Below are 26,569 nucleotides of genomic sequence, written 5' to 3' on the forward strand. Positions count from 1 at the left end.
CTGTGTGCCAATAGTCTTCTTTTTCTTTGAAGCTTTCTTCCCTGAAATAAGGTGATTTTCCTCTTTAGTACTTCCTGTTTCTCTTTGTGTCATTCTTTTATCACTTATCTATATCTCTCAAATCCCAACTATAGGAAAAAATATCAAAATGCTTCCCAGGACAACTTTGTTCTGAAACTGCAAGAGAGAAGTGATGCTCATGAAGAAACAGATGCATCTGGGCTATTCCAGACTAACCTCTTCCTGGTGCATAAAGTCAGGTTATTAACATAGAGAAGGCAGGGCCCAAGCAACTTGAGTGTGACCACTGATTGAGTTCTCAGATTCCCTGTCCCCATGCAGTCACTAGTAGAAACCCAAGATAATTCCCTTCCTAAGTGACTTTCAGCTATCAGTATGATGTCCCTGGGTGCCAAAATCAAACTTTTCCACCCTTGGCTAATTTATTTTCCTAGGATTTTCCCACTTAGTCCCTCTTCCTTGAAACGTTTCTCCTGATCACAACTTAGTACACACATGTGAACACACACAAACACACAGGGGTGCATACCTATTCATGAGACAATACTGCAATTGATACAATAACTACATGGGCTACACTCCAATATTTTATTTCATTTTATTTTTTAGAATGCTGATCATTCTAATGATAAGTTATTTTCGTGACTCACTAAAAATTTGTGACCCACAGTTATAAAAAATACATCAGATGACTTACAATAGTCCTTTCAGTTTCCAAAATTCTATGATTCTCTTTATTCTTATAATGAAAGTTTCATTTAATGAAAACATTTCTATTCTCTGAATAAAAGCAATATGGTATGAAAAAATACTCATAGAGTTCCTGGTTTTATCAGTGTCTATTGAAATGCGGGTATTTTAGGAAGGTGAATAACGAACAGGAAATTGAACTAAGAGAGAATTGTAGGAATATTAATGAGAAATGATAAAAGCCTATCAGAAAAACAGAAGCAAGAAACCTGGTTGATCCTAAGTCTAAGCAACCAAAAGATGTTACTATGTTAGAGCACTCTTATTTGAAAGTTTCCTAATTTTTAGAAAGATTTGGGAGGATTATTACTTGAGTGCGTTGTTTTGTACTTCCTAAATTGTGATGTGCTATGGCCAAAGCTGTTAACATACCTAGAAGGCTCTGTGTGATCTGTCCCCTTCTCTGCCTCTTATCTCTCTGACCTCCTTTCCTTCCTACTCACTCCACTCCAGCTACCCTGGCCTCTTTGCTGTTCCAGGGACACACCAGGACCTCATATCTTAGGGCCTTTGCACTGCAGGCTCTCTTTGCCTCAAACTAACTCTCTTCCTCACATATCCGAATGGCTTACTTCCTCAACTTCTTCATACATCTATTCAGATGTTGCCTTGTCAATGATACCTACCCTGACAGCTCTTGTTTAAATTGCAGACTGTCCCATACCCCTTAACTTTATTTCTTGCCATTTTCATTTATCTCCCTTTTAACACTATATAATTTACTGATTTACTGTGTCTTTCTCCCCTTACTAGAATATAAGTTCCATGAGAGCAGAGATTTTTATCTGCTTTGATCACTGTATGTCCTAGGTGTTTACAAAGGTACCTGACATACACTGGGAGCTCAATTACTATTAATTGAATAAATATTTGTATTTCCTAGTACATCAAGCAAAGAACTTGTTCATATATAGTACTCAGTAAATATTTATTGTATGAAAGAACCATTTTAGATTGTATAATTTACATTTTACAAAACACTTTTGAAATCCCCTAAAACACACAGCCAACAATCAAGCTATGACATGGTTAGGACTGGAATCATTGTGCCCTACCTTCCCACCTGCCTAGATAGGGAAATTGAGAGGTCTAGTGACTTGTCTAAAGTTACAAAAAGTAGGACAGTCTTCTGACTTATGCTAAAATGGGCTTACGGTTGCTTTATGTTCTGGGATAGAGATTTGCAGTTTGCAGAATGTGATACTATTTCACTTATAAACTGTTTTGTTTGCGGTATGTCTGTGTTGCTTCCAAATGTATGTTAAGAGGACGTTACCTGTTATTTAGATGCTAAAGCCTTACAGTGTTCATTGTCATTCTTAGCAACAATAGGTAGCAGATTATCTAATCTGGAGGGAAAAAAAGCATTAAAAATTCCCCAAATTAAAGCAAAATTGATAAACATCACAGTACTTTTTTAGTGTTGGTTCTTTTTTAGGCTCTTGATATTTTTTAAATCTTTTTTACCTTCTGTTGACTTTTTAATCTTTTTAAGAAAGAAGGTAAACGAGAACGCTTTAATTCTAGGCTTTCATGGGACCTGTTAAAAATTGGGGAGGCTTTGTTTTATGATTTGGAGAAAATTATTTCCTATCTATGCTTGAGGAACGTTAACAAATTTTAAGCGAGACTAAGTGACTACCAAAATTTGCCTGAGATAGTTCCCATCTGTGATGCCTAACGTATTGCGTCTCATTAACGACCATTCCCTGGTGTTAATCACGCGAGGAAAGGGAAGAAACGGAAACAGCAGGAGCTCCTCGGGGCTCAGAGTTGCCCAGAGCCTGAGGAGCGCGCTCCGGAGCTGCCAGCCCGCCTCCCCGTCCGGCTGCTGATTGGCGGGGACCTCAGCATCAGCAACATCTCCTTGCGAGGGGAGGGCGGCCAGACCGACTCGCAGCCGCAGCCTCCGGGCACCTCAGCTCCCTCCTGGCGAGACCTCGGACTTCCACAGCGAGCAGCCGCATCCCCGCTCGCCACCGCCTGGATCCCCACCTCGTACCCCTCCCCAGAAGAGTGGAGGCCCCGGCAGCCAGGAAGGCCACGTCTGGTCCGGACCGGGTTAGGGAGGCAGGGGCCAGTACCCCAGGGTCCCGCGGCAGCATCCCGGCCCCCGAAGCGCTGCGGTCGCCGCGCCTCAGCCGCCAAGACGCCTCGTATCTTGTACCGCGGGAAAAGCGGGTCTTCGTCCAAGATGGGCCGGCAGGGCTTGGGGGGCGCCGGCGCCGCGGGGCGCTCCATGCAGCGCTCCCAGAGCCGGAGCAGTCTCTCCGCCTCCTTCGAGGCGCTGGCCGGCTACTTTCCCTGCATGAACTCCCTGGAAGAGGAAGAAGGAGGTGAGCCTGTAGTTATTGTGTCTGTCTGTGTACATCTCGCATCTCTGAAGGTCGGTGGTTGGAGGGTTGACAGGGTTGGAGAACTCCAAGTAGCAGTGTCCCTAGCCCCTCCTCTCTGGGGGACTGTGGAGCAGGAGACCCCCCAGAGCGCCAGCTGAGCCTAGGAGAAGTTCTGTTTGGTTATTTGGGGAGCTCCACAGGCGCTGACTGGGAAGAGGCTTTCCTAATGAAGTTGAGTTAAACAGTGCTTGGCAGTTGGATGAGGATGGAGACAGGTGGGAGGCAAGGCGGCCTCGTTAGGTGCACCCAACTGTTTTGTTTTCGTTTACTCCCGCAGTCTTGGTATTCGCATTTGATTGCGAGGACAGAAATAACCAAAACTTAAAGGGAAAAGCAGCAGCAAAACTTTGAAACAGGAATCCCAGCCTGTGAACACTTAAGGTCCAAATGAGGGGAAAGGGTGATACAATGGACAGGTCAAAGGTTGATAGTACTAACGGAGGCTGGTTTGTGCTGTGGGCCTTTGGAACTTCGTTGGCAAGCACACTTTGAATCTCACCATTGGTTGTTTGTCTCTGGTGTTTGAGTGATGTCATTATAATTAAGCTAATGAGAGAAACTGCGAAGGGGACTCAAACTTTTCACCAAGAGACTTCAAGTCCTTTATAAAGTTTTCAAAACATAGGTTTTCTTTGTGAAGAACTTTCCTATAAGATTTAACAACTAATGCTAAAAACATAATTTGTAAATCAAAGTAAGAATTGACTGCTAAATAATAGCATCCCAACATTTGAAATGCTGTTTATTAATTTATTGATAAGCTAGCTGCAAACTGTGTTCACCTTTGCACGCACATATATCCAGAGTGGGGTGGTTAGCATCATCACGTTACCTCTATTATTGTATATATCATTGTATAGGATAGGATTTATTTTGCTTTTATTCTGTGACAATCAATGACCTCTTACTAGGAAATCTGTAGTGACCCCTGATTTAGAAGAAACTAACTACCTGCTCTGAGAACAGGTAGAAATATTTTTTTCCCCTATTTTTCCCAGTGGAAGGCAGGGAGGAGGAAGATGGCTGATTAATAATATGTCTGAAAAGTGTTAAGATAATTCACTGGTTAGAGCTATCCAGGTTTCTTCTAGCTTATTGTTGCAGTATCAGTTTGCACTAGATCAGTACAGGTTTAATGGTAGGGTACTTCTCTATATAAATGTGACTTAATTTTCATACTAATCTTTTGCTGTTCTTGTTTGTACATTTACAGTTTGCTCATTTTCTACTATTAAATGTTTAACATTTCAGGAAATGTAAGCAAGTCAAGATATTAGAAAATCAAATTGGGTAAATGAATGATCATAATTGTAGCTAAAACTTTCAGTATCAGCTATTATCCAGGCACTATTCTAAGAACCTGACATGCACTTAGTCTTTTAGGCCCATAACAACCTTACGAGACAGTGCTTTTATTATCTCCAGTTAACAAAGGAGGAAACTGAGGCAGAGAAATTCAGAAACTTGCTCAAGGTCCCCAAGATAGTAGGTAATAGAGTTAGCGTATGAACCCAGGCAGTCAACAACACAATCTGTGCACCCAACCCAAGCTATATTAGTTTATTATTTGCATATACTTGGCCACAGTCACATACCTAGTAAGTGGTGAAACTAGAACTCAAAGCCAGGTGTGCCTAAAAATACATATTTAGATAAAACACATTATTATACACTCATTTCTCAATTTTTAGTTTTTACACCAAGTCTTCAGCCTTGACTTTGCTTCAGTTGAACTATCATCATTCTTTCTTAAGTTGTAGCTAGAGTTAATTGGATTTACAAAATGCCATCCTAAAAGCCTTTTTGAGACAAGAAAAACTTATGTAAATGTGAAATTTTTTCAAAATTTAAAGTACATTGACTTAACCTTGGCTCATACAGACTAATCCCAAAGGAAATTCCTACATCTACACATGGGAAATTGGAACAGATTTCTGTCCTATAATATGGTTTCTTGAGTCGCCAAGACAAAATGAAGCCAAAGTAAGTAACTAGAGAGGAGGCATTCCCCATAAAATAGAGGTCTTTCCACTGGGGTGTAGTCATTTTACAGCCAAGAGAAGAAATCCTAACTTTCTTCTTTGATTTTGCTATACTCCTACCACCCTTGAAAATCCTGAGATTTTTGAGGGCATTTCAACATACCCTGCAGAGTTATAAAAGTTAGAAATCACTGGCCTGGAGCAGTGCTTCTCTGCAGTTATTTTCTCTTGAGACACCCACACAGGACACATAAAGTTCATGTGGATAACATACTCTCATAAGCTTACTCAGGACTATGTTATTATAGTCATAACTGTGAAACCCATCCTAATTTATAAAGAAAACCCATCACAACAGATGATTGTCACACTGGTTGAGAACAGCTTTTCTAAAGAGGGCAGTGGTCTACCAACCAGTGTGATTCGACTGAAGTAACTGATCAGTAAGTCAATCTCATTTTACAGCTTCTCTCTCTCACTCTCACACTCTCTCTCTCTCTTTTTTTTTTGTCTTTTCAGATATAGTGCAATAGCTAACTAATCTCAAACGTACTCTGCCTTCCGGTTCCATATTCTCATTTTATTCTTGGACAGCACATCCAGGCATTACCATTCTACACAAGAAGTGCTGAGAAATTTATTGAGAGACCATATTCTTTTCACTCATTCATTCATTCAGAAATATTTATTGAGGCTCTGAGATGTGTTAGTCTCTATGCTAGTCCCTGAATTAGCTGAATAGGCTCCCTACCTTCTTAGAGCTCACAGTCTAATGGAGATAGATATTAATAGGAATACCTATGTAATTAAAACTGTGACAGGGCTTAGGAGGGTGAAGTACAGAGCACAATAAGAGATGATACAAAAACCTAATTGAGGAGTTAGAGAAGGGTAGGTACCCTGAGACAGTGAGGGTTAAACAGTGATAGCTCTCATTGCCTCCTGCACACCTTTGAAAGCAATTTGCCCAGAGTCCACGGCCAGTAAGTGGGGGAGCTGAGATCAAAACCCATAATCTGGCTCCGAAGTTTAAAATCCCAACTACTCTGTGTATTGTTTCTTCATTATTATACTGCATTTTCTTGTAATTTGCTGTGTTTTGCAAATCAAGTACAATAATAATAGTTACCATTTATTGAGCACCTTCTCTGTGCCATATACCTTTGATTTCATGATGATTCTTCAAGGAGATTATCATTTTCATTTTACATATGCGAAAACCGAGATTTAGAGAAATTAAACAACTTGGCCACAGGTTATAATCTCAGTGGGGCTGACTTAAATTAAGCGAGGAGGAAAGGGACATTCATATAAGCAAAATAAGTTAAGATTGTTGACTGGTCTTTGTAGCATCTCTTTTGTTTGCTTGTTGTTCTTTTTTATTTTACTTTACTTTTTGTTCTTTATCTCGGGATATATTCCAGATAACTGTTCTCCAAATCTCTGGGTAATTTTTTTTTTCAAGTAAAAGTAAGGATAATAGCACCTACATGTTCTTTAACTGTTTATAAATTATGTTTATTTATCATTGAGCCCTCTGAGATAAGTATTAGCTTCACTATATAAAGTACTTGGCCCCAACACTGAATCCACCTCCCTAATATAGAATATTACTGTATGTAGAATTTTTAAACATGACAGATAATTCTAAGAGAGAAGGAACCATTGAAATGGTTACCATTCCTAGCAGGAGAAGCAAGCCTCCCACCCACAGATCCAAGGGCAAATGGTATGGTCACATAATGTAGGGAAATTGCACATATCCTAATATTTGTAGATCTGGTTTCTCAAGCTATCTTAAAGTGACTTGTGTTTCTGGGCTAGTGATTCTTTTTCAGTAATGTACATATAATATGTGATGAATTTGGTTTGCTTGATTTTATGGCCTTCCTTCTTTGTTTAAAATATGGCTTGGCAATTATACAGAAGAAGAGATCCTATCATCTTAAGGTTATTTAACTGAATAAATTAACTTATTTAATTTCTTTTACATGCCACTATCTTGAAAATTAAGTTACAGGAAAATCATCTACGAAACAAGAATTGTTTAAAAATCACCAGAAAAACTGAGGAAAGTATCTTTACAGGTAATAGTGAAGCTATGAGGAATTAATATAAAAGGAACTAAACAGACTGTTACCAGAAGACCTAGTTAACTATCCCCCACTCTTTAAGAGGCTACTACGTTATCTTCTAATCCTTTTGTAAATAATACACTTAATTCTCTTTTAATTTAATTTTTATTTTTTATTGAAGTATAGTTGATTTACAATGTTGTGTTAATTTCTGCTGTACAGCAAAGTGGTTCAGTTATACATATATACATTCTTTTTTATATTCTTTCCCATTATGGTTTATCACAGGATATTGAATATAGCTCCCTGTTCACTTAATTCCTAATAAACAGTCCCATTTGATTAAAATGGAGCTTAACACTTTGCCCATGCTCCATTGGAATAAAAAATTCTCCATACACTTAAATATAATCCTCCTAAGTACAGACATCATGTCTAGCACAGTAGGTATTCAGTGTCTATTAATAACAACAGTAAAAGAATAACAGTATATAGTTCTACCATTCTTTTCAAGCTAATATCAATGTAACTGACTGCTAGCCATCATATTTATACTATTTTAAAATTATAACATGTGATCTAGACTTACTAAAATTCAGTGATCATAGTTTCTGTACATTTTCACAATGCCAATATTGGGGACAGGACATGGATAAACAATAATAGTCCAAATACGTGTCTTTTCTTAGGGGATATTATTTTTCCTAGATTATGATTGGTTACGTATAATAAATCATTTCTTATACGAGTCCACATCATATTCTACAATAGCACAATTTTTATATTAGATTCTAGGTCGATAAAGTGAAGCAAAAGATTTTGGAATTTGAAAGGATAAATCAAAGAACAGTTCCACTCAGAATGCTTATCAGATATTACATTTTTAATCTAAGATTCAGAATCTTTCACTACCAAGTGTCCAAATAATACCCTTAAAGTAATTTAAATTTAATACAAAAGTCAAGTTAAACCCCAATTTGCTATCATCCTTCAGCAGGTTCAGTAAATTCAAAAAACTAGAAATGGGGACAAACTTTCCTATGGAGACATCTTGTGTATAATGACATAAAAGAAACCCACTAGTAAGTTTCACTAGCTGTAACGGCAGCTTCCAGTTGCTGCCAAGGACTATGGTTAAGTGCTCTCTGCTGGTCTTCATAGACCATTATTATTGACCAGAAAAGATCGTTCTGTATATTTGTTCTATCTCATATTGTAATGGTATTTGATTGGAGAGGAGGGGATTTACCTAATGCCACGTATATACAATACTATTTGACCACTTGAAGAAAAGCTAACACAAAAATGATAAGTTCTACTTTTAAAGTATCAGTTTTTTTCTTAAATTAATTAATCTATTTATTTTTGGCTGCGTTAGGTCTTCGTTGCTGTGCGCAGGCTTTCTCTAGTTGCGGTGAGCGGGGGCTACTCTTTGTTGCTGTGCGCGGGCTTCTCGTTGCAGTGGCTTCTCTTGTTGTGGAGCATGGGCTCCCGGCATGCGGGCTTCAGCAGTTGCAGCACGCAAGCTCAGTAGTTGTGACTCACGGGTTCTAGAGCGCAGGCTCAGTAGTTGTGGCGCACAGGCTTAGTTGCTCCACAGCATGTGGGATCTTCCCGGACCAAGGCCCAAACCTGTGTCCCCCGCATTGGCAGGCGGATTCTTAACCACTGCACCACCAGGGAAGTCCCTGCAGTATCATTTCTTAAGGTTTAGATTTTACCTAATGAGACTAAAATGAAAGGGTCATTTATTTTAACTATTCCAGTGATCAGTTGTTCTCTTATTATTCCTGTAAGTCGAGGGCCAGGAAAGTAACATACATCAGTGAAGTAGGCCAGATATAATACAAAAGGGAAAATGCAGGAACTCTGAAAATCTGGAGAATGCTTGTCCATCCAAAAAGGAATGATGAGTACTCAGTTCTAGCTAATTGATGCCAAATTGAATATCAGCCCAGGGTTGGCAAATTTATTCTTCTCTTTTCCCTAAGAGAAGCTATAAATCTGAATGTTTACTTAAAGCCTTTAAATTTTAAAATGTTAGTGCCTAAGTGAAAAAATTTAAACACTATTAATTGAACCCACATACCTATTGACCAAGTGTGGCTTAAATGTGTGCCACCAGTTGGCACCTTCTGCCAAGGAAATGGTTCCTTCCCAGCTTTTTTCAGTTCTTTTTCTTCCTTCCCATCCTCATTATCACCTTGATATCATTAGTCCTTGATAATTTAGGACTGAATTAGTCCATCTTTGAAATCATTTTCAGTTTAAGAGAAAGCTAACATAAAAATGATAATATCAGGGCTTCCCAGGTGACGCAGTGGTTGAGAGTCCGCCTGCTGATGCACGGGACACAGGTTCGTGCCCCAGTCCGGGAAGATCCCACATGCCACGGAGCGGCTGGGCCCGTCAGCCATGGCCACTGAGCCTGCGCGTCCGGAGCCTGTGCTCCGCAATGGGAGTTCTACTTTTAAAGTATCATTATTTATTTATTTATTTATTTATTTATTTATTTATTTATTTATTTATTTATTTATTTTTGGCTGCGTTCGGTCTTCGTTGCCGTGCGCGGGCTTTCTGCAGTTTGCGGCGAGAGGGGGCTACTCTTCATGGCAGTGCGTGGGCTTCTTATTGCTGTGGCTTCTCTTGTTGAGGAACATGGAATCTAGGCGTGCGGGCTTCAGTAGTTGCAACACGCAGACTCAGTAGTTGTGGCTCGTGGGCTCTAGGGCGCAGGCTCCGTAGTTGTACCATATGGGCTTAGCTGCTCCACAGCATGTGGGATCTTCCCAGACCAGGGCTCAAACCTGTGTCCCCTGCATTGGCATGCAGATTCTTAACCACTGCACCACCAGGGAAGTCCCCATCATCTTGATCTTGACACTACTGTCTCTCCAAAAACTTCAGTAGATTCCCATCTCCTACTAAATAGAACCTTTAGCCTAACATTCAAAGTCTTTCACAATCTGGTTCTTACATTCAGTTTCGCTTCCCTACCTTCCAAAGCCCTTTAGGAGCCCAGTGAATCAGCAGGACTAAGCTTTTTTGCTCTTTATCTCTAAATTCAGTAGCTTCAGATTCAAAGTTTGGGGCGGTGGTATCTGATCAGCAGAACCTCAGCCATTTACTCACGTCGTAATTGCCAGGCAGATTGGAAAAATGACAGCTGACAATTTCAGCTTCTACAGTTAAAGGATGGGTTATTTCTCATACATAGGAAGAGGGTTCAAATGCTGGTGAGCCAAAAACCCTAACAAATATCCATCTAATTATATAATTACCATTGCGGGGCGGGGCGGGGGGGAAACGTTAAGCTCAGCCTAATTACCTATTTTTAAGTCTTTAAAAATACTGGCTTGCTATTTGGTCTTTGCTCAATAAGGTAAAGTATATGTGGCTCTCTTAATTTTAACTTTTCCTGCAGATTTGGCCACCCAAAATATCTGTGGACATTTTTATTTTGCATATAGAACATAGTCAATCCCTCCCCCAGAAAGACAACCTTAAAATGTCATCCATATACCATGCAGATTGAAATCTAGGATCTTTGAGTGATGTATGGTCCTCTCCTTCATATCCACATGTGGCTTTCCAGGTTATAGTGACCTGTAAACCTAAAGACGCAGTATCTGCCTCCAGTACATCCAATTTAAATGGTAAAGCAGCAGCAGGATAACCAAAATAAAAATTTTCATCCACAGGAATTTGCCCACTTGGAGGGAATGGCGAAGATTGAGAGTAGAATACGTTTCTTGGTTTACTCATCTGGGCCCCTGGGTTCTGTTTTCTGGAAAGTGTTTATTTGTCCTTTATTCTTTATGGCCACAAAGGTTTGCATTGAAGAGGGGGTTTCATAGCTTTCATAGCCCACTTCTTCCTAGTGCAGATTAGGAAAAAAGTAGGAGTTACCTTAGGGGTTGAACAGGCTTTTTTTTTAATATATATTTTTTTAATTTTTTGGCCATGCTGCACAGCTCCCCAACCAGGGATCAAACCCAGGCCCACAGCAATGAAAGCATGGAGTCCTAACCACTGGACAGCCAGGGAATTCCTGAACAGGCTTTTGTAAATGGGCTAGTAATTATTTTTTTCTATACAGATCCTTCAAAAATTCAGGAGGCTGTTTGATTCCAGCCAGTTTCAAGTGTGAGTGACTCCAACCAAACACCTCATTGGACAAAGATTTTAAGCCTCGAGATTCTGTTCTTTTAGTTTCCACCCTCTGTGCCCTGCCTACTTCCTTTGTTCTCAATGGCAACCACCTTGATATCATCTGAAATCTATGGGTTTGTGTGGGAAAGCAACCCCTTAATCCAGTTTGGCCAGCAGGCTCTCCCCATTTCTATGGCAAGGCCCCACTTTTTTTTTTTTTTTTTTTTGTGGTACGTGGGCCTCTCACTATTGTGGCCTCTCCCATTGCGGAGCACAGGCTCCGGACGTGCAGGCTCAGCAGCCATGGCTCACGGGCCCAGCCGCTCCGCGGCATGTGGGATCCTCCCAGACCGGGGCACGAACCCACGTCCCCTGCCTGCATCGGCAGGCGGACTCAACCACTGCGCCACCAGGGAAGCCCCTCACTTTTTTATATATAGTTTTCTTCCTGCAAGTTTAGGATAATTTCACATTATTCCAGTCATTTTTCAAAGAAGGATTTGTATAGCATTTTACAGTTTTCAAAACTTTTTCACAGAGCTTACAGTATCTGGTCCTTATTTATCACTACTCATTAAATACCACTACATTTCATATATTCTATGACATAGGCTAGGTCTGACCTCAAGTTTGCACAAAAGAACTCTGAGCTTTGGAAAGGAAGTTACCTGCCCAGAGTTTGCTAATGATCGAATAAAGACTTGAACTCATATCATCTGATTCTAAAATGGCATGCTCTTCTCACCACAAAAATGCTGCCTCAAAATAGCTAACTTGAGAGTTAAGAAGAGGTTCGTGATATTTCATGTCCATTTTTGAGAGAGAAACAGGCACAAATATCAGTGGGCTGATGCGTGACCAAGGACAGATGTCAGTTAAAAAAAAAAGAAAAGCCAAAAAGCAGGGGGGACAATTTTCTAAATCATTTCATTTGCCATAATAGCAACGTCAGGTAGTAGGAACAAAAAAGTACCATAGAAAGGACAACCCCCAAAAGAGTACAGTGAGAGCTATAATTTCTTATATTTAAATGTGTTAAGAATACCAAGATGAGGGACTTCCCTGGTGGTCCAGTGGTTAAGACTCCACACTTCCACTGCAGGGGGTGTAGGTTCAATCCCTGGTCGGGGAACTAAGATCCCGCATGCCATGCAGTGTGGCCAAAAATAAATAAAGTCACTAATAAAATAAAAAAAAAACACCAAAATGATAAGCCTCAACTTTTATGGAAAAAGAATGATCTTACTGCAAAAGAGTCATAAGCTTGGTTTTATTTGCTAAAATAAGGATTAATAATTATTAACATATTAACAAGTAATAACAACAGGAGCAGAGTGTTCTGATTCTCTGGGGCAGTCTCTTTCTCTTGTAAGGAGCCACCAAATTGTTTCCCAGAGTGGCTGTACCAGTTTGCACTGCATGAGAGTTCCTGTTGCTCCACATCCTCACCGGCATTTGGTGGTGTCAGTGTTCTAAATTTTGACCATTCTCATAGGTGTGTACTGGTATCCCATTGTTTTAATTTGCATTTCCCTGATGACATATGATGTAGAGCACCTTTTCATATGATTATTTGCCACCTATGTACTATCTTATTTGGTGAGGTATCTGTTAGGGTGTTTGGCCCATCTTATAATCAGGTTGTCTGTTTTCTTATTGTTGAGTTTTAAGAGTTCTTTGTATATTTTGGATAACAGTCCATTATTGGATATGTCTTTTGCAAATATTTTCTTCCAGCCAGTGGCTTATCTTCTCATTCTCCTGGCAGGATATTTTGCAGGGCAGAACTTTTTAATTTTAATGAAGTCCAGCTTATCGATTCTGTATTTCATGGATCATGCTGTTGGTGTTGTATCTAAAAAGTCATCACCATACTCAAGGTCATCTAGATTTTCCAGAAGTTTTATAGTTTTACATTTAGGTCTGTGATTCATTTTGAGTTAATTTTTGTGAAGGGTTTAAGGTCTGTATCTAGATTCTTTTTTTTCTTTTTTTTTTTTTTTTTTTTTTTGCATGTGAATATCCAGTTGTTCCAGCACCATTTGTTGAAGAGACTGTCTCTGCTCCATTGTATTACCTTGGCTCCTTTGTCAAATATCAGTGTACTATATTTATGTGGGTCTATTTCTGGGTTCTATATTTCTGTTCCATTGATCTACTTGTCTATTCTTTCACCAGTACCACTGTCCTGATTACTGTAGCTTTATAGTAACTCTTGAAGTTGGGTAGTATCAATCTTCCAACTTTATTCTTCTCCTTCAATATTGTGTTGGTGATTCTGGGTCTTTTGCTCTCCATTTAAACTTTATAATCAGTTTGTCAATATCTACAAAATAACTTGCTGGCATTTTGATCGGGATTGCGTTGAATCTATAGATCAAGTTGGGAAGATCTGACATATCAACAGTATTGAGTCTTCCTATCCATGAATATGGAATAGTTCTCCATTTATTTAGTTCTTCTTTGATGTTATTCATCAGAGTTTTGTAGTTTTCCTCATATAGGTCTTGTACATATTTTGTTAGATTTATACCTAAGTAGTTCATATTTTGGATGCTAATGTAAATGATACTGTGTTTTTAATTTCAAATTCCACCTGTTCATGCTGGCATACAGGAAAGCAATTGACTTTTGTATATTAACCTTCTATTTGGCAACCTTGCTGTAATCACTTACTAGTTCCAGGAGTTTTTATGTCGATTCTTTCAGATTTTCTACATAGACAGTCATGCTGCCTGTGAACAAAGAGAGTTTTCTTTCTTTCTTCTCAATCTCTATACCTTTTATTTCCTTTTATTGTTTTATTGCATTAGCTAGAACTTTCGGTATGATGTTAAAAGGAGTGGTAAGAAGGAAAATTCTTGCTTTGTATCTGATCTTGGTGGGAAAGCTTCAAGTTTCTCACTATTAAGTATGATGTTAGCTGTAAGTTTTTTGTAGATATTCTTTGTCAAGTTGAGGAAGCCCTTCTCTATTCCTACTTTACTGAGAGTTTGTATGATGAATAGGTGTTGGATTTTGTTGAATGCTTTTTCTGCACCTGTTGATACCATCATGTGATTTTTCTTTTCTAGCCTGTTGATGTGATGCATTACATTAGTTGACTTTTGAAAGTTGAAACAGCATTGCATAACTGGGATAAATCCCATTTCATCATGGTGTGTAATTCTTTTTATACATTGTTGGATTTGAAGCTTCTAGCCTAAAGTTACACAGACCAGTTTTGCTCACATTTCATTGGCCAAGCAAGTTACATGACCACACTGAACTTTATAAATGAGGGAAATGTGCATATATTTAGACAGCCCTAATGTCTACCATAATTGTGACCTCTACTTGTAGCTCACTTACTACTTCGTAATAGCTGTGACAAAGCTGTTGGAATGAATGGATTTGTGTTAAACTTTGAAACAATTTTGGAAGTCAACTGTTAATTTCTGTTTATTTTAATTGTTAATGCCAATCCTGGATTAGCCCAAAAGAAATTGTCAGATATTTGTCCGTATTTTGTTTAAACTTTCTGAGATTTGAATTATGTTTATTATAGTAAGAAGCCCCGACAAACATAAGTGCACAAGCTTTTATACACAACTACAGTAATCTACTCATGAGTGTCCCCATATTGAGGTCTTGCAGGACCAAACAGGTAAATAAATCAACCTCTTTATGTCCAGATGTAGTATCTGCTGACGGGAAGTCATTTTTCAGAATCTACCAACCTGTCTTCAGCCTGTTTCCATAAATCACTTCCCATATTAACATCAAGAAAATCTTGAGTCTAAAGTGAGTCTGTCTGCAAAAGGGGATGAGACTTTCCAGGTGAGAGCAAGCGGGAATGGGTTCTGTGGACCCAAGATTTGGAAAGAGGTCGCCCTGACAATAAGTTAGGCATTTAATTGTGAGTCTCATCTTGGGGCTTAGGAGAGTTTTCCAATCAGTAGCAGAGAGGGCCTTTTTTTTTTTTTTAACCTCTTTATTGGAGTATAATTGCTTTACAACGGTGTGTTAGTTTCTGCTTTATAACAAAGTGAATCAGTTATACATATAAATATGTTCCCATATCTCTTCCCTCTTGCGTCTCCCTGCCTCCCACCCTCCCTATCCCACCCCTCTAGGTGGTCACAAAGCACCGAGCTGATCTCCCTGTGCTATGCAGCTGCTTCCCACTAGCAATCTATTTTACATTTGGAGGACTTTTTGATTTTTGTTGTCAAGTCACTCAGAGGGTTTTGTGGTTTTCAGCATTGTTATGGGAAACTGACACTTTGGTTGTTTATTTACTCAGGTGGCTTTCTTTGACTTTAGAGGGCACCAAGCAAATGAGTCATCAGACTAAGTAGAGCAGAATAACAAGGACACCTCCTGTGTTGCTTTATGCTTGTGATCTTTTGTAATTCAAGAACCTGATTTTTACCTACAGGCACCTTCTCCAAATATACTTCAGCTTAAAATACCACACCAAAATGAGTGGTTTAAGAACTCTGCAACAACGTAATCTGGGCCTTAGTTTTGTAGTTTGCTACCTGAGTATTTTTAAACATCTTTATACACACACACATATCATATATATAAATATATGATATGTATGTAGTGTATATATGTATATATACTTTTTAAAATACATACTTTTTCTTATCATCGCTGTTGAGTTCTTACAGATAATTTCAGTTGTTCTACTCCTGTGGTCACAACAGGTTATTTTTATAGATCTCCCATTAAAAAAATAATCTAAAGAATTACCTGTTGTTGCTTGATAATTATCACATATTTTTACCAGCTTAAAACAACACCCATTTATTAGTTCACAGTTCTGTAGGACACATGTCTGGCAGGCCATGACTGGGATCCTGCTTAGGGTATTGCATGGCTGAAATCAGGGTGTAGGCTGGGCTGAGTTCTTGTCCGGAGGCTCTGGGGGAAAGTCAGCTTCCAGGATCATTCAGGCTGTTGGAAGAATCCAGTTTTTTGCTGCCTGTCAGGCTAGGCATTGCTGACGGCTGCTCTCAGGACCTTCCCACATGGTCCCCTCCATCTTCAAGCCAGGAAAGGTACACCAAATCCTTCTTGTGTTTCAGATCTCCCTGATTGACTTTTCTGGAACCAGCCAGAGAAAGCACTCTGCTTTTAAAGTTTTCATGTGGATGTGTTAGGCCCACCGAGATAATCTTTCTATCTTTAGGTCAACTGGTTAGTAACCTTAATTATGTTTGCACAATCCCTCTTGCCATGTAAAGTAACATAGTCATGGGGGCCATCTTAGAATTCTGCCTACTATACTTTATATAGGCATTCTGTTATATAGATTCAGTTTTTAGGTTGAATAACATGACAGCATTCAAAACATTAAATGTGAATCACCATAATGAATTATATTTAGGTTAAATTACTTTTATTGTGAATGTGATGCAAAGGATTTGTGGTATTGAAAAATACACACTTTAAAATAGATAGCTAGTGGGAAGCAGCCACATAGCATAGGGAGGTCAGCTCCGTGCTTTGTGTCCACCTAGAGGGGTGGGATAGAGAGGGTGGGAAGGAGATGCAAGAGGTTGGAGATATGGGGATGTATGTATATGTAGGGCCGATTCACTTTGTTATAAAGCAGAAACTAACATACCATTGTAAAGCAATTGTACTCCAATAAAGATGTTAAAAAAAAAGAAAAATACATACTTTTTAAATAAGTCTATAAATATATCATATAAAAGTACATTTAAAAGACATATTTTAAAAAGCTATTATAGGGCTTTCCTGGTGGCACAGTGGTTGAGAGTCCGCCTGCCGATGCAGGGGACACGGGTTCGTGCCCCGGTCCGGGAAGATCCCACGTGCCGCGAAGCGGCTGGGCCCGTGAGCCATGGCCGCTGAGCCTGCGCTCCACAACGGGAGAGGCCACAACAGTGAGAGGCCCGCATACCGCAAAAAAAGAAAAAAAAGCTATTAAATGCTCAGCATATGCCTAGAATGCTTTGATTCCATCAGATGACAGGGAGTAGCCTTATCTCCTCAATATATGCTATTAATCACGGTCTTGGTCATTCATTAATAACACAAACTCATAGACTTTAGAGCTAAAAGAGATCAGAGATCTTCTGGCACCCTCCCCCTCCTTTGTTCTTTTGTTTGTTTGTTTTTGCGGTACGCCGGCCTCTCACTGTTGTGGCCTCTCCCCTTGCGGAGCACAGGCTCCGGAAGCGCAGGCTCAGCGGCCATGGCTCACGGGCCCAGCCGCTCTGCGGCATGTGGGATCTTCCCGGACCGGGGCATGAACCTGTGTCCCCTGCATCAGCAGGTGGACTCTCAACCGCTGCGTCACCAGGGAAGCCCCCTCCTTTGTTTCTTTTTTTCATAAATGAGGAACCTGAAACTCGGAGAGGGATATGACTCAGAGAAGGCCATAGAGCCAGCTAGTCAGTGATAAAGATTGGCCTAGAATACATGTTTTCTGATTTCCTTTCTGGTAGAAATAATGACAGTACCATTAATTGAAGATTTTCTATATAGCAGGCACTATCCTAAGCACTTTAAATACATTATTTTCCTTAACTGTCACAAAAATTATATCAGGTAGAGGCATTACTATCATTGCCATTTCACAGTTTGAGAAAGCTGTGTCACAGAGAAGGTAACTTGCTTCATGTCACCCAGCTAGTACATGATAGAGTAGGGATTCTAAGAGAAACAGCTGGACACCAGGGCCTGACCTCTTCACTATTCTCTGCTCTTTCCACCCCACCAGCTGCTTCTAGCAGGGCCTTCCACATGCACTCATAGAGTTAGCTTAGTATCATCACCATGGACAGCTGTCCAAGCTACCCATTGGTTATATTCTGACAACAAAATAGTGAATAGCAGAGAACTTGGAGTCAGGGAACTGTGTATAAACTCTGGTTCTGTCATTTTTTGTTTGGCTTCAGGGAATCGTGTAACCCGCTGGGGCCCTTGGATACTGGATCTGTAAAATGGGGATTAGGAGAGTTGTTCTGTAGAGGACACATGTAAAAAGCAATCTGTGAACAAAAGGATTACATGCTCGTTGTATTGTTATTCTTTGCCAAATGGTCACTAGTTCTCATCAGCCTGTAATAGCAGATTTTCAAGTCACTTTTGCTGTGATAAGAGTCAGGCATTACATGAAAACCAGTAGATTTTTGACACTGCAAAGGCCATGTCCTGAGACCTTTAGGAAGTCATGTTTTCTGTACTTATCCTCATTCTGCATTTTCAAACGTCACTGAAGTTGTATATCTCACTTGGGGGTGGTTTTTCATGCTTCATAGGCACTCTTCACAGGAAGTGAATGGTAAAGCTACACGGAGAGGCCAGGACTCAGCCATTGGCCTGGCTCCCTCACACCAGCCCAGCACCTTTCATGATTCCAGTTCACACCTGGACAAAATTTTACTACTTTTTTTTTTATTAATTTTGTTTGGAGTATAGTTGATTTACAATGTTGTGTTAGTTTCTGCTGTACAGCAAAGTGAACCAGTTATACACATACATGCATCCACTCTTTTTTAGATTTCTTTTCCATATAGATCATTACAGAGTACTGAGTAGAGTACCCTGTGCTATACAGTAGGTTCTTATTAGTTACCCATTTTATACATAGTAGTGTCTATATGTCATTCCCAATCTCCCAATTTATCCCTCCCCCACCCTTTATTCCCTGGTAACCATAAGTTTGTTTTCTACATCAGTGACTCTATTTCTGTTTTGTAACTAAGTTCATTTGTACCATTTTTTTAGATTCCACATATAAGCGATATCATATGATATGTTTTTCTCTGTCTGACTTAACTTCATTCAGTTTAATGTGGCCATTTGGGGATCACTCTCAAATGAAATCATAAATATTGAATGTATGGCTATCAAGGTCTACTCTTCATCCCCATCCTTTTTGTTATTATTTAATCCTCTTCATGTATATGTGTATTTTTTGCTATACTGTTCGAAAGTAAGTTGCAAACAATATAACATTTCATGTCTAAATACTTCAGCGTATGTATCTCCTAACGATAAGGAAATTTTTTATAATACATGCCACTATCTACCTAAGGAAATTAACAATTTTCTTATCCCATCTAATACTCAATTCATATTCATATTTTCACTACTTGTCCTAACATTGCTTTTAGTGTTTTGCTTTTAGGGTTTCTTTTTTTGTTGTTTTTTTCTTGAAAAGAAACCAGTCAAAGTATACTTATAGCATTTAATAGTTACATCCCTGTGGTATTTTTAAAGCTGGAACAATTCCCCCACCTTGTTAGTTTTCATGATATTAACTTTAAGAGACTAAGTCAATTCTCTTGAACAAAATCCCATGCTCTGGGTTTGTTTGATTTTGTGTGTGTGTATCCTTTATCTTGTTATTCTAGCCTCTCTATTTTTGAAAACTTAGAAGTTGGTTGCAAAGACCTGATTAGAAACAGGTTGTGTACTTTTGTCTAGAACAGCTTGATAGGTGCTACAGTGATTGCCCCACTATTAGTGCTAAGTTTGCTCACCTGATTAAGATGGCAATAGCCAGGTTTCCCAGTAGTAAAGTACCTGTTTTCCTTTAACAATTAGAACTAAGTTGTGGGCTGATTTTTTTGGTTCATATGAATATCCTTTTATCTCATGGCATTAGCATCCATTGATGTGCCTTATTTGAATCATTTATTCCACTGGAGGTTGCCAATTGGTAATTTTTAAATTTTCTCACTTTTTACATGTATTAATTAACCATTTCTCTGGAAGGAAGAGCCTTCTGTCATCAGTGGGGGATGCTTTAGCTCCTCTCAGTAGTTCATATCAGTACAACATGTTTTACTATCAATTATCTAAAAGAGGCTCAGATTATGGAACTGAGTTGTAGATCAGTGATAACATATTTTATGTATACTTTTTAAAGCATTTTGATGTACATTAAAGTTGGAAGTGGAGAAGAGATGAAATTTAAAGCAGTGTTTCAAAATGGTGAGCAGATATTCCAAGAGGTTTGATGGAAAGGATTTCCACAAGTCACTGTCAACATCACCAAATATTTATTGATCTAAAATGCAATTATTAATACCAGGCACTAAAAGAGCTTACCATATCCCAAAATACTAATGATATGAATAGTCAATGTGGATAAATATTTAGACCTGACAGGAAGTAAATTAATACAAGTAATTTGAACCATCCCCCTGTTGCTCCAGCTTCAGTCATCTCTCAGCTCCACATTCCAACATGCAAGGCCTTTGATAACTGGGGCTGTTTCTTGGATCCCAATCGGCCCATTTTTCAAGCCCAGCTCAAGTCCCAACTCCCTCTGTGATGCTCCTTCCTCCCTGACCTCTGCAGATGGCACGTCGTACCTCTGTTACGTCTGTGGTACTTGACTCAGTTTCCTGTTTGGTCTTCTAATTGGCTTCCATAAGCAAACCTCCTATTCAAACTGTTGAAGATCCTTAAGAACATGACTATCCAGGACCAAAAATTTAAAAGCTCTTTTTTCACATGGCGTTGCTGGGTTTTGCATTCCTTACGAGACCCTCTCTGAGAGTGACGTACAGATGTGAAAGTGTTATCAGGCGAGGCTATCTCCTTAGTGTAGCTTTCTTTGCTTTCTAATACTGATCACCCTGCAAAAACAGGGTTTTGTGTGAAAGTTAAAGCTAGAATTGAGGATTACTCACCACCTATTCTTTGGAAATAATGTGAAGGCCTACTTCTTTGACTATGACAAAAAAAAAGAAAAAAGAAAAAGGCATAAATTAATCTTGATCTAAATATTACAATGAAAACAAAGCTTATTTTACATAGCTTGAACCTTTTTGTTCCTTTTGTTACCAATTTGAACACTGTTTTAAATGAAAATAAAACAATGGTATTTTGTGCTTCTTGAAGATTTTTTAGAAAGTTTTCATCCCTCAACAAGACGTGATTTGAAATACCTTTTCTCTCTGTCTCCTTCATAAAAGCATTTTGTATTTATGCAGGTTCTTCATCTGAGGACCTCAAAGCATTGGCTGCTATTTTTTGTTACCAGATGATGATGACAAAACTATCACCCCTTTTGTTTTCTGTCCGTGCAGAAGCCAGTGGTAAAAAGCTACGGAGCACCGTGCAGAGAAGTACAGAAACAGGCTTGGCTGTGGAAATGAGGAACTGGATGACTCGACAGGCAAGCCGAGAATCTACAGATGGCAGCATGAACAGCTATAGCTCAGAAGGAAAGTGAGTGATGCTGGCTGTGCCGTGGTCTCCGTGCCTTGCTGGAGACCTTCTTCTCTACCTCACTCTCTGTGCTTTCACCAAAGCTAACTCATATGCCCTATAGCACCATTTCAACTTTCACTGGCTGATTTGCTGTGAAGAAAACTTTTGCTTACCCTTCCACTGAGAAATGTGACATATCTGGCTTTTTATATCAATGGAAATAGGTTTGGGGATAAAGTGTTTCAATTTAAGGGCAAGATGCTAAAATGTGACTGTCACAAATAGAAGTTTGCCCTACCTTGAAATAATACATAAAAGCACAGAAATAATAAGCACTTGTGCCCATGCCACATGTACGATGCTAATTTTTTTAAATCCTTGCTCTAAGAGTTATTACTAAAAAATATAGAATATCGATACATACTTAGTTCCATCCAGTAACAAACAGTTCAGATAAATGTAACAGCCAAAATGAAATGCCGCAAAGTTGGTGAGCCTTTCCTTTATGTAGTTATCATGTAGCTTTCCCTTGACTCCACTGTGTCTGAGATATTTTTAAAGCATTTGTCAAGATTGTACAGCCCTGTCACCAACAAATTAACAATAATTAGCAACTGCAGATCGTAGATGGGTGCGTAAAGGACATTAATAGAGGAGAGTGGGGTTTACTGACCTCATCTGTCATCACCATGGAAGCATCAGGTGCTTAGGCAACGTATGTGTAGTCAGTTCACAGGTGTGAGGCCATAGGAGCCGCTGGCAGTGTTGATGATTTGCCCTAGGGATCATTTGTCTAGCACAGTTATATAAATACGAGATATATATATGGTTTCCATACATTTGTAAGTAAGGTTATATGGGATATTTATGGAAGCATTAAAAATGTTCGGATTAACTGTATATTTGGGAATTAATTAAGCTTGGGGGACGAAATAGATTGGACGTTAATCAAGGAAGTCTTAAAAGAGATGGAGAATCAAGGAAAAAAGAAATGTGCAGTGCGCACTCATCACTGCAAAGCACTGCGTTAGACACTGTTAGGGATATAAAAATGTTCAAACTATGACCCCTGTGCTCCAGGTGTTTATAGTCTTATTGGAGAAATGGGATGAATACTCATAAATTCATTCAACAGATATTTCCATACCTTCTAGTGTTCTAGGCACTTTGCTATGAGTTGGGGATATATGTCATCCGAGGAAGCAAAAATCAGTTGGTGGTTAGACCATAGGCTTTAGAATCATTTAGGCTTAAATTCTAATCTGTTTTTTGGTGCTATAGAAACTTGGGCAAGTTATGTAATTTTTTTAAGATTCATTTTAATTAATTGATTGAGTTTAACAAGTACTTACAGTATTTCAGGCATGGTTCTAGTGCTGGATATAGATCAGTGAACAAATAAGAAAAAAAACCCTACCCTCATCAAACTTACAGTCTAACAGATAAGATGGACAATAAACTTGAAAAATTGTTCAAATACAAGAAAAATTAGGAAAATATATAATATTTAATATATAATAGATTAGGTGGTATAAGTGCTTATAATAGATTAGGTGGTATAAGTGCTAAGGAGAAAAAGGTGAGAGAAGAGATGGCAGAGGTTAAGGGTAGGGTTTTACGTAGGTTAGACAGGGGAAAGGGCACATTTGATTTAAAATCTGAAGGAAGTTAGTGAACACGTGAATGTCTGAAGGAAGAACATTTCAGGCTGAAGCAACGCTGAGGCTGGAGCTTACCTGGCATCAGTAGTGGGAATGGCGGCACCGGGGAATGAGGGCAGGAATAGTAAAAAAAAAAACTAGGAATTAAGATATGGGGGGCAGGGGCGGACAGGTTGTATTGTTTTTATACAGCATTGCAAGGACTTTGCTTTTACCCAGATCGAGATGAGAAACCAATGGAGGATTGTGAGCAGAGGCCTGACATTATCTGGCTTCAGTTTTAACAGATCACTCTGATTGCTGTGGGAGTGGAGAGAAAGGTGGCAATGGGGAGATCATTCAGAAGGCTGTTGCAGCAATACAGAAAGAGAAAATGATGGCTTGAAGAGAAGAAGTAAAAAGATGGAGCCTCCTATATTTAGTGGCAAAATTAGCAAAGGAGACTGAGGAAGAATAGCCAAAGAGGAAAACCAGGAGGCTAGAGAGTCCAGGAAGCAAAGTGGAGAAAGTATTTCAAGGAAGAGGGAGGGATCGGTTGGGTCAAATGAGGCTAATATGTTCAATTAGGCAAGTCTGGAGTATTAACGGTCGGATTTACCACTGTGGCTGTTAGGTAACCTTGATCAGAGAAATTTTGGTGGAGTGGAGAAAAATTGAGGAAGAGAGCAAGGAAAAACGGATTCGATTTTCAAAGGAGAATGAGAGGAAAGAAATTGAAGATGGTACATAGAGACAGCTCTACGAAGTTCCAAGGAGAGAAACGGGGCGGTAGCTGCGGAGGGAAGGAGGTTAGGAAAGGGATTTTTTTAAGGTGGAAGAAATAGCAGTGTTTGGGTGTTGATGGGAATGATCTGATCTGAAGACTTTCTTCATCGATAAAATGGGTTAAATAATAGAACCTCTGTCATAGTGCAGCTAAGAGATTCAGTATGCTAATGCTGAATTAGCATACTGAATATGCTAATTAATAGTTCGTGGAATAAGTGCTCAAAGTGTACTGAGTGCTATACAGAGAAATCACAGTTCATGCCCTCCAGACACGGAAACAGAGGCTTGCAATACAGGACGAGGGCTGCTAGAGGATAAGGAGGGAGAGCCATGGAGGTGCAGTGGGGAGGTTGGGATCCAATTAATGTAAGTGGCAAAATAGTGGTACCAGCTGCTCCTGCCACGGAAAGGGGGCTAGATGGAAACAGGAGTGGAGGGTTTAACCCTGTGTGTTATTTTACTTTTAGTCTGATTTTCCCTGGTGTCCGCTTGGCCTCTGATAGCCAATTCAGTGATTTTCTGGATGGCCTTGGCCCTGCCCAGCTAGTGGGGCGCCAGACTCTGGCCACACCTGCCATGGGTAAGAATTTGTCACGTGATTCATTGTTTTTCTTTTAGATTATTGAAAATCACATTCTTTAATTTCATAGGATCTTTAACAGTATTATCAGGAATGAGTATCTTAAACAAAAAACTGTGACTAAATTTTTCCATTTTAATTTGTATGCTTTTTAAAGTAAAGTATCATTGATAAATTTTTAAATATATTTGAATTTAGGAAAAGATTTAGGAAAAGATGTAGGAAATGATGAAACAATGTTAAACCAAGGTCTTTGGCACAAACATTTCTCTCACTGTTTGTTTCTTCCTCACACGCCATTAGGTGACATTCAGGTAGGAATGATGGACAAAAAGGGACAGCTGGAGGTGGAAATCATTCGGGCCCGTGGCCTTGTTGTAAAACCAGGTTCCAAGACACTGCCAGGTAAGAACAGAAGAGATTCTTCTATTATTGTTCATAGTCCACACTTTTCAATTCAGAGACTTTGTTTTTGATTAGATACTGGAAACTTTGCTCTTAAATGATCAAGGATACTAATAAATGAGACAGTTAAGTGGTACTTTGTGTGTTTGTCCTGAGTGAGCACCCAGTGAGAGTGGCCAGATGGGGATAAGACAAGTCGTTAGATAAATTTTGATAAATGAGAAACCACTGCAAAACAAAACCTATCACATTCATTTTGTATGACATGTACATAAGTTCTTGTTAGCTAGTGTTTTGTGTTATTCTTCAGTTTATCTGGAGCTTCTAAATTCTCCTTAAGAATCCTTAGAGTCCTGGAATTGGAATAAAAATAGTTACAGGTTCCCAAAGTAGCATAAGCCCATATGTGAAGGACATTCTAAGATTCTTACTTCCTGTAATGTATAGAGAGGCACCATTATAAGTTTTTATTGTGATGTCACATATTTCATACCGAAATGTCATAATCTAAGGTGCTTCGAGCCATGGGGAATGCCACAGATTCCAGATATCTGATGCAGAGATGTAGAGAACACTGGATCTGATGTATAGAACAATTCTGAAACTTGGTTTCTCCCCTCAGCACCTCCACTGACTGAACTGTAATTTTGAATCTCTAGCTTCCCTGTCCCTGCAGAAATTCCAAATTGTAATGTATGTTGTTACCTATTGTACAACCTTGCAGTGGTGATTAAGACGGTTGTGTTCATAAACGTCTTGGCGCTTAGTCAACTGACTCTGCTAGAAAGAATTCTGCAGTTTGTACATGCACGAAAATGTTTTTATGAAGAGTCTGTCAGAAAAACTTGAACCCATGGTATTCATAATTAGTTGCCTCTTCCTGGCTAATTTGAACATATTACATCAAACCCCACCCGTTGTGTACCCACAGCATCAATAAATAAACCCTTTTGAGTGATCAATGATTTGTGGGGATGGGTGAGTAAAAATCTAATTTCAAGCACGTTTAATTAGATTTAAGTATTGACACATGAAAAACTGAGCGAGACATCTTTCTTGAAATTGTTAGGGACTGGAAGCATTTCTCCTTTTTTTAACGCGGTTGTTCAAATCCATATAACCAGTTGATGGCAAAATAGTAATCAACTCAGATGCTATGTTAACATTGCCTAAAACTACCTGAATGGCTGATAGTTATCGATTGTTTAGCTAATGATTTTGACGTAATGTGGAAAGGCCAGTGATTTTTGACCGCTGGCTCTTCCAGCCTAAGGTTAAGCTGTGGCAGATGTCACCTGTAAGCTGGGTGTTCCGTAACCATAGCTCATCACTTAACTCTCCTCTGTGTTTTCTTTCCCAAGCACCATATGTAAAGGTGTATCTATTAGATAATGGAGTCTGCATAGCCAAAAGGAAAACAAAAGTGGCAAGAAAGACGCTGGAACCCCTTTACCAGCAACTGTTATCTTTCGAAGAAAGTCCCCAAGGAAAGGTTTTACAGGTATTTACTGAATTATATATTCCTTACCTAAGAAAGTGTCTTCATGGAGTCAAACTTTGTATCCAACATCTTTTCTTATCACATCCTTTT

At 39.2% G+C, this 26,569-nt stretch overlaps 1 protein-coding gene across 40 annotated transcripts in view; it reads left to right on the forward strand.

Annotated features, from left to right (window-relative positions):
- Window positions 1-26,569, forward strand: part of RIMS2 (regulating synaptic membrane exocytosis 2) — a 591,263-nt gene that overhangs the window by 561,400 nt on the left and 3,294 nt on the right. For 37 of the 40 annotated variants that reach the window (XM_065895352.1, XM_065895363.1, XM_065895359.1 and 34 more), the window contains 4 exons: window positions 21,441-21,582; window positions 24,461-24,573; window positions 24,877-24,978; window positions 26,340-26,479. In XM_065895352.1, coding sequence (XP_065751424.1) covers window positions 21,441-21,582; window positions 24,461-24,573; window positions 24,877-24,978; window positions 26,340-26,479 — 497 coding nt within the window. Of the gene's footprint in view, window positions 1-2,630; window positions 3,112-21,440; window positions 21,583-24,460; window positions 24,574-24,876; window positions 24,979-26,339; window positions 26,480-26,569 lie in introns of those variants that run through there. The other 3 variants (XM_065895388.1, XM_065895387.1, XM_065895389.1) reach the window with 3 other exon arrangements.

The sequence above is a fragment of the Phocoena phocoena genome, chromosome 17, assembly GCF_963924675.1.
Source record: "Phocoena phocoena chromosome 17, mPhoPho1.1, whole genome shotgun sequence".
In the NCBI taxonomy this organism is placed as follows: Eukaryota; Metazoa; Chordata; class Mammalia; order Artiodactyla; family Phocoenidae; genus Phocoena; species Phocoena phocoena.